Raw genomic sequence first — 7,473 nt, forward strand, 5'->3', positions numbered from 1 at the left:
TCTACAACCTATCCTGAAAGATGATCCCTCGCTCTCACAGATCTTGGGAGACAGACCTGTCCTCGCTTACAGACAACCCCCCAACCTAAAGCAAATACTCACCAGCAACCACACATCACTGAACAAAACCACTGACCCAGGAACCTATCCTTGTAACAAAGCCCGATGCCAACTCTGTCCACATATCTATTCAAGTGACATCATCATAGGACCTAATCACATCAGCCATACCATCAGGGGCTCGTTCACCTGCACATCTACCAATGTGATATATGCCATCATGTGCCAGCAATGCCCCTCTGCCATGTACATTGGCCAAACCGGACAGTCTCTACGCAAAAGAATTAATGGACACAAATCTGACATCAGGAATCATAATACTCAAAAACCAGTAGGAGAACACTTTAACCTGTCCGGTCATTCAATGACAGACCTGCAGGTGGCTATCTTACAACAGAAAAACTTCAAAAACAGACTCCAACGAGAGACTGCTGAGCTGGAATTGATATGAAAACTAGATACAATCAACTCAGGATTGAATAAGGACTGGGAATGGCTGAGCCATTACAAACATTGAATCTATCTCCCCTTGTAAGTATTCTCACACTTCTTATCAAACTGTCTGTACTGAGCTATCCTGATTATCACTTCAAAAGTTTTTTTCACTTACTTAATTGGCCTCTCAGAGTTGGTAAGACAACTCCCATCTGTTCATGCTCTCTGTATGTGTGTATATATATCTCCTCAATATATGTTCCATTCTATATGCATCCCAAGAAGTGGGCTGTAGCCCACGAAAGCTTATGCTCTAATACAATAACGTTTGGCACGCGGCTCGCCAGGGTAAGCACCCTGGGGGGCCGGACCAGTTTTATTTACCTGCTGACGCGGCAGGTTTGGCCGATCGCGGCCCCCACTGGCCGCAGTTCGCCGTCCCGGGCCAATGGGGGCGGCGGGAAGTGGCTCGGGTGAGCAATGTGAGCCGCATGCCAAACGTTGCCGACCCCTGCTCTAATAAATTTGTTAGTCTCTAAGGTGCCACAAGTACTCCTGTTCTTTTTCCTTAACCTGTGTATTATATAATTTTAACATTACTATATACTGTTGAAAGATGCCATGTTTCACTCTAGATATGAGCAGTGACAGGTTAGTTAAGGGCTCACTTCCAATGTCTTCCCTACATCACATGGGTGCTAAAGCCTACTGTTTGTAGAATACTTTGAGAACTTCAGAATGAAGGTGCTATAGAAATGCAAAGTATTCATCATTACTATGTTACACTAGTTTAGCTAATGTGTGATTCTGAGCTGTAATTCAAGTGAGTCTATAACAACGTGCACACTTACAAGTGCTCAAATACAACAGGGAAAATTGTGGCTCTCATTTAGCACACACTGATTTGCATGGGACCAGGATTTCACCTGATTATCTAGGTAGGTAGACAGATTAGACAAACATTATATGCACGTGGGCGCTATATCTATAATAATGAAAGACTGAGGTCTTGAGTTTTCTTCCTCACAATCCGTCCTGTTGTAAATTCACTCTGAAAGCAGGAAGGCCCTGCTCTAAGCAGGTCTGTCATTAGAACTACCACTAGCGCGCATTCAAAACACCGTGTCTGCATATTACTGCCGTAGAGTCAACAGGTTTATTCAGCGTATGCAGCAGCCGTGGTCTGAGTCTGTCACTCAAATCACCTCGCCCTGGGCGACCTGCTCACCCACTTGGCCAGGGCGAGTCCCGCCTAAGCAGAGATTGCGGGTAGGGGAGAGGGGAGCAGTGGCCTGGCCGCCCGGGCCGATGGAGCACGCCGTTGAGGCGACACAACGGTGCGTCGCGAGCTCCAGGACAAGCGGCGGCTCTGGGTAACCGGCCGCCCCGCGCCTCAGCGAAGAGCAGGGCGGGACCTCCCCGCGGCGCCGGGCAATAGGGCTGCGCAGGTGCATCATGGGAGTCGTAGCCCTCCCTCTGTCGCCAGTCCGCTGGGAGAGGTGAAGCCGGCTGAGGAGAGGTGCATCATGGGAGTTGTAGTCCTCCGCCTGCCCCACTCCCGGAGTGCACGAGCAGCCTTGCGGCAGAAAACTACAACCCCCAAAGGGCTCTGCTCCCCGGCCAGGCGCTTTGAAATGACGGGTTTATGCCCGGGCTTCGAGAGGTGGCCGGCTGGGTAGGAAAATGGCGGCAGCGAGGCTGAGCGGTGGCTGTGGAGGAGGCGGGGAGAACCGCCTGGTGTCGCTGCCCCTCTCCCGGATCCGGGTGATCATGAAGAGCTCGCCGGAGGTCTCCAGCATCAACCAGGACGCGCTGTTCCTCACCGCGAAGGCCACGGTACCAGGCTGGGATCTCCCGCCGTCCCCGCCTCGGCGCTTGGCAGGGAGCAGCCCAGGCGGGCCCGGGGCCGAGCGGCTCCCCCTACAGTGAGGCTAGGGCCGGGGCTGTTCCCCGGACGCCCAGGGCCTGAGCCGACGGGCTAGGCCCGAGTCCAGGCGAGATTCGTGCTCTTTGTTCCGGGTCCCTCCCCACCCCCACTGCCCGCGCCTGCCCCCGGGGCACGAGGCACGCGCAAGGGGCGCAGACCCTGCTGTAAACAAGTCTTTGGTAGCATCTGCCTGCCAGCCCCTGGAGGGTGCTTAAGGGAGGTGGGGTAGCAGGGTGTCAATGAAGTAGTTTATAGCAGTTCTCCAAAGAAGTGGAGGGGAAAGGTGAATTGTCCCGGCTCTAGACTTTTGTATGTTATAGCCTGGCATGTGGCAAAAATCCCCCTGTAGGGCCCTTTGCCATCCCCTCACCTGCTTCTATTGCATATGGAGTATCTGGTAGATACAGGCTTGAGGCCTATCTGTGCCCCCAGTTAGTGAGGAATCATTAATGTGCTGAGATTAGGTCACCAGCTTCTTCACGAGACCCTCAGATTTTGTCTTGATCTGGACTTCCACAAGCATCCCCAGAGGGGATCACATGCACTTTTGGACGCTGCATGTGATGCTTTTCCAACCCCCTTCAGCAAAATAAAACTGACTAGGCATGGGAGATTTAATTGAAAATCTCTATGCACCTCCTGTGAATACAGCCAGTGAAAGCAGCATGTGTAGAAGCTGCACAAATGGGATTATCTGCTTAGCTACTGAACTGCAAGGATCCTGCATCACATATTAATGTCTGAATTTTGACATTGTTTCAGTTCTCGAAATTGTTAGATCATTGAAAAGCTCTAATAAGACCAGCACATGATCCAGTTGATCATATAAGTTCCTGGCTAGAGCCATGGAATACAGCATTAAACTTTGCACTCCCACTAAGGCCTCGTCTACACTACAGCTTTAGGTTGATGTAAGGCAATTTATGTCTATCTAATTATTTCAGTCTATACCAGGGGTTCTCAAATTGTGGGTCATGACCTCTTGGGGGTTGTGAGGCTATTACGTCGGGGGTTGTGAGGTGTCAGGCTCCACCCCAAACCCTGCTTCACCTCCAGCATTTATAATAATGTTAAATATATTTTAAAAAGTGTTTTAATTTATAGGGGGGGGGGAGAGGGTCCTGATTAGAGGTTGCTGTGTGAAAGGGGCCACCAATACAAAAGTTTGAGAACCACTGGTCTATACAGTAGAGCCTTACTCTCGCCAAAGGAAGTGCCCGACTACACTGACATAACTCCATCTCTGGGAGAGACATAGGCCTTATATCTGTGTAGTTAGGGTGACAATGTCCCTGTAGTGTAGACACTGTTACTTAACATCTACTGGCTGTCATTCTTGTCAATTTCACAGCTCTGCTGGAGCCATGAAATTGACAAGAAAGCGGGCTTCCCAGGTGGGCAGCAGCACCAGGCTTCCTGGGTTCCTGCTAGGAGCACAGCTGTGCACAGCAGGAAGCTCTATCCCCAGAGTCTGGTTGGCTGCCCCGTTCAGGTGGGGAGTTGAGGGGGGGAGGGCAACTGGCAGGGAGCTACATGTGGAGCTGAGATCCCTAGCTCTCAGCCTCCTGCACTGCCCCTCTTAAGTCGGTGGAAGTGCTCCTGGTGAGGATGCACACCACTGACAGTAGGGCAGTGTGAATATGAATCACTGTAGTAATTACTGCGGTGGTTCAAGTTGACCTAACATGGGTTGACTTAAATTTATAGGGTAGACATGCCCTAAGATAAAGCTCTGTGAATAGAGATAAGGCTTTCATTCAGTGGACATGGCCTCTCCATGAGTGATGGACTTACATTTAGTATAAATCAACCTGGCTGTGTCTCTGTTTCTTTTAATGGGGGAGGAGTGTTTTTATCATTATAAGTAGTGGAAAGTGGCAAGCTTTTTTGCAATATTTAATCACATACCTGCAGAAATAATTTCTTGCTGTTTTCTGATCCCAGTAAAGCCTGCTGCAGTGATGACGAATTTGATTGAGTGGCACAAATTAAGTGTTGGTCTAAGACCCCAGTTTTGCAGTTGGCTACTCCCAGATGTACACCCCTTCTGCTCACACAGAGCCAGATTGAAAATAGTGGGACTCTGTGTAGGTGCAGGGCAGTGGTTGAATGCAGTTAATGGCAGGATTGGGCCCTAAATAAGGGCTTGAAGAAGCATTGCAGTCAGCTTCACCCACAGGAATTAATAATTTGACATTTCTTTGTGTTGATTTTTATAGGAGCTCTTTGTCCAGTATTTAGCCACTTACTCCTACAAACATGGCCGTGGGAAAGAGAAGAGAGCCCTAACCTACAGTGACCTATCCCATACAGCAGAGGAATCTGAAACGTTTCAGTTCCTTGCTGGTAGGTATAGCAGTTGTGGCAAATCAATATGGGCAACTGGAAAATAAGATGCAGCTCTTACTGTAGCAGCAGTTGTCATTGCAAAGCTATTAAATTCTTTTTGGCTGTTAACCTCCTTTGCATTTAACTTACTCATGGTCCAAATAATTGACAGGCATTCTGCATGAATGAATGGGCTGCTTTTTTCATTGATGCAAAAATCCACCGTCATGGGACAAAATTATTGTAACTGTCATACTTGACATTCCAATAACTTCAAGCTACTTTTTTCTTAACACTGTTTAACAGTATCCGTGAGTGGTGGAGAGTGTCCCTACTTTATAAATGGGAAAGCTCAGGTTCAGCATGATTAAAGTGATTTTAAAGTCAGTTTAAGAGCTAGGAATAAAACCAAGGAGGTATGAGACTCCCATCTTCTGCTTTAATCAATAAACAACACCAGGGCCGGCTCCAGGCACCAGCGGAGGAAGCACGTGTGTGGGGTGACACAGTCTGGGCGGCTTTTTGCTTGGGGCAGCAAAAGTGGTAGAGCCGGCCCTGGACAACACTCCCTAAATCTTCATAGTATTTGGCGAAGGAGAAGAACGATTTTATGAAACGTCACCAGAACTCTATATCCGTGAACTTTAAATTCACAAATGTCCTTTCAGACATTGGTTTACGTCACAATCGCTGTTGTCTTAACTCCTTTACATTGATTGGGCATTTAGAATAATGCTTGTCCTCTTCAAATAAATTCTTTGGTCTAAGAAGTGAGACCTTCTTGCTCATAAGTTGTTTTTTTACTAGCGCATCAGCCCCACTTGTGGCACCTTTTAGCAATATTTCCTTACTATTCTAGGGCTCATCACTATATCATTACCCTGAACAGGCAGCCTACATTGAGTATAGGGAAATAGTTTGTAAGGAATGTAAGTAAGAGTAGATATACTTGATCAGTTCAAGTGAAAAGCAAAGCAGAATAAGTGAGTAAGATTTAAGAAATGATTAAATCAGCATAAGAATCACTTAAACAAATTCTCTCATATGGCTCACTAATACCTTAATCTGACAATATCTCTCTAATATCACATTGGCTACATTCCTATTCCAAGGATACCAGTTAGATTAGAATAACCTGACTATTCCCTAGCCTAAAAAAATTGCATCCCATAGACTGTGAGGCTATTAGTTGCTATGATCTTAATGGTACAGTAATAAATTATTCTAAATCTCTTTTTGTAACTGTTGAAATTGATTATAAAAGAAGAAATTGTGCCTTTCAGATATATTACCAAAGAAGATCCTAGCTAGCAAATACCTGAAAATGCTTGAAAGAGAGAAGAGGGATGGAGAGATGGAGGAAGATGATGATGACGACGACGACCAAGAGGAAGAGAGTGAGGAGGAAGATGCTGAATCTTAAGGGTGTCAAACAGTTAACTTTATAGCTAGTCTCTTCCTGCAGTATAAAGTATTGATTGGCTCCCTGATTTTTTCCAAGCTAACCCACACTGTTGAGTTTTTGGGGGGAGGGGAAGTGTTGGGAATCCAGCTGCTGGATTTACCTATCAGTTTGACAGTTACTGTCTTGTTTACTTTAAATTTGAAACAATTGGATATTAGTCTGCTTGAGGGAAGGAATCCTGCCCTTGGATGTGGAAAGCCAGGGGAACTGTACATACAGATCTTGAGACAGAATCAGCTCAAATTATTTTAAAATGACTTCTTCAGACAATCATTATCCAAATAGAAACAGCCTTGTAGGCAACCCTCAGCATCAATTCCAAAGGCCCTGGCTCCCTCTGGCTAGATGGGACTCCTCTTCTGCTTAACCAGTAGGGGTGTGGCACATACTTTATCCACAGTTCTTACTCTCTGGCAGCCAATGAACCAAGCCAGAGAGAGAATCTCCACCTGTTTTCTAGCATGCTGTTCGAGCGATACCTGTGGACCAACCCCACAGAAACTGTAATATGACTACTGTTGTAGTACAGTCTAAATAACCAAGTCTGCAAGGAATCTGGATACAGGGATAGACCTTTTGCAATCCCTAGTGTCGCTCTGCAGCTTTATTGGTGTGAAGAAGTAGAAGTGTTAGCTAATGATGTAAATATGTATATCTAGATTTCCTACCCACCCAACCAGGGAGGATTCTACTTTTGTAGTTTACTGTCTGTTGTACTCTACCTACCAACACCTGTTTGAAGTTTATTAAATATAGATTGCTCTATGGCAAGAAAATGAACAGTTTTTACCATTTGAGTGGGAGACCTGGCATATTTTTACTACTATAAAAATGGAAAATGTCCTGTGTATTTTTTAAAAGTACTTTTTTTACAATAAATATTTTTTTAAATGTGGAAACTAATGCAGAGACCCTTGACAATGTTCTTTTTTTTATAAAGGCTTTTAACTTATGCTTTGTACAGGGTTAACATGTTGTTGGGCCAAACATTCCCACTATATATTTATAAATGGGGATCCTCCTAGCTAGCAAATAAGGGATGAGCGGTGATCTGCCACCCACTAGAAATGTAAGTGTGAAAGATCCCTAATCCCAACTTGCACTGGGGGCTGAATATAGTATGTTCAGGGGAAATTGAGCCTGTGTTAGTCACGGTGTCTGTGTGTGAACAGCTGTAATGTATGCAAGTAGCCTTCCAGTCTCTCTCAACTGCTCTGAGAGCGTCTTTGAAGTGATGTCTCTTTTCAGTTTACCCAAG

At 46.0% G+C, this 7,473-nt stretch overlaps 1 protein-coding gene across 1 annotated transcript; it reads left to right on the forward strand.

The window, feature by feature from the left end:
* Nucleotides 1-2,142: 2,142 nt before the first annotated feature.
* CHRAC1 (chromatin accessibility complex subunit 1) lies at nt 2,143-7,134 on the forward strand. Its single transcript, XM_034763668.1, has 3 exons — nt 2,143-2,331; nt 4,642-4,768; nt 6,034-7,134. Exons 1-3 carry the CDS (start codon nt 2,179-2,181, stop codon nt 6,171-6,173), a joined length of 420 nt encoding a protein of 139 aa, XP_034619559.1. The 5' UTR covers nt 2,143-2,178; the 3' UTR covers nt 6,174-7,134.
* The last annotated feature ends 339 nt before the right edge of the window (nt 7,135-7,473 follow it).

This window comes from Trachemys scripta, chromosome 2 (genome assembly GCF_013100865.1).
Source record: "Trachemys scripta elegans isolate TJP31775 chromosome 2, CAS_Tse_1.0, whole genome shotgun sequence".
Classification (NCBI taxonomy): domain Eukaryota; kingdom Metazoa; phylum Chordata; order Testudines; family Emydidae; genus Trachemys; species Trachemys scripta.

Bases quoted from the DNA above. Each gene is read 5' to 3' on its own strand.
- CHRAC1 (XM_034763668.1), top strand. From the start codon at position 2,179: ATGGCGGCAGCGAGGCTGAGCGGTGGCTGTGGAGGAGGCGGGGAGAAC. The intron at 2,332-4,641 runs GTACCAGGCTGG...TGATTTTTATAG, and splicing joins TCCTCACCGCGAAGGCCACG to GAGCTCTTTGTCCAGTATTT. The intron at 4,769-6,033 runs GTAGGTATAGCA...TGTGCCTTTCAG, and splicing joins AACGTTTCAGTTCCTTGCTG to ATATATTACCAAAGAAGATC.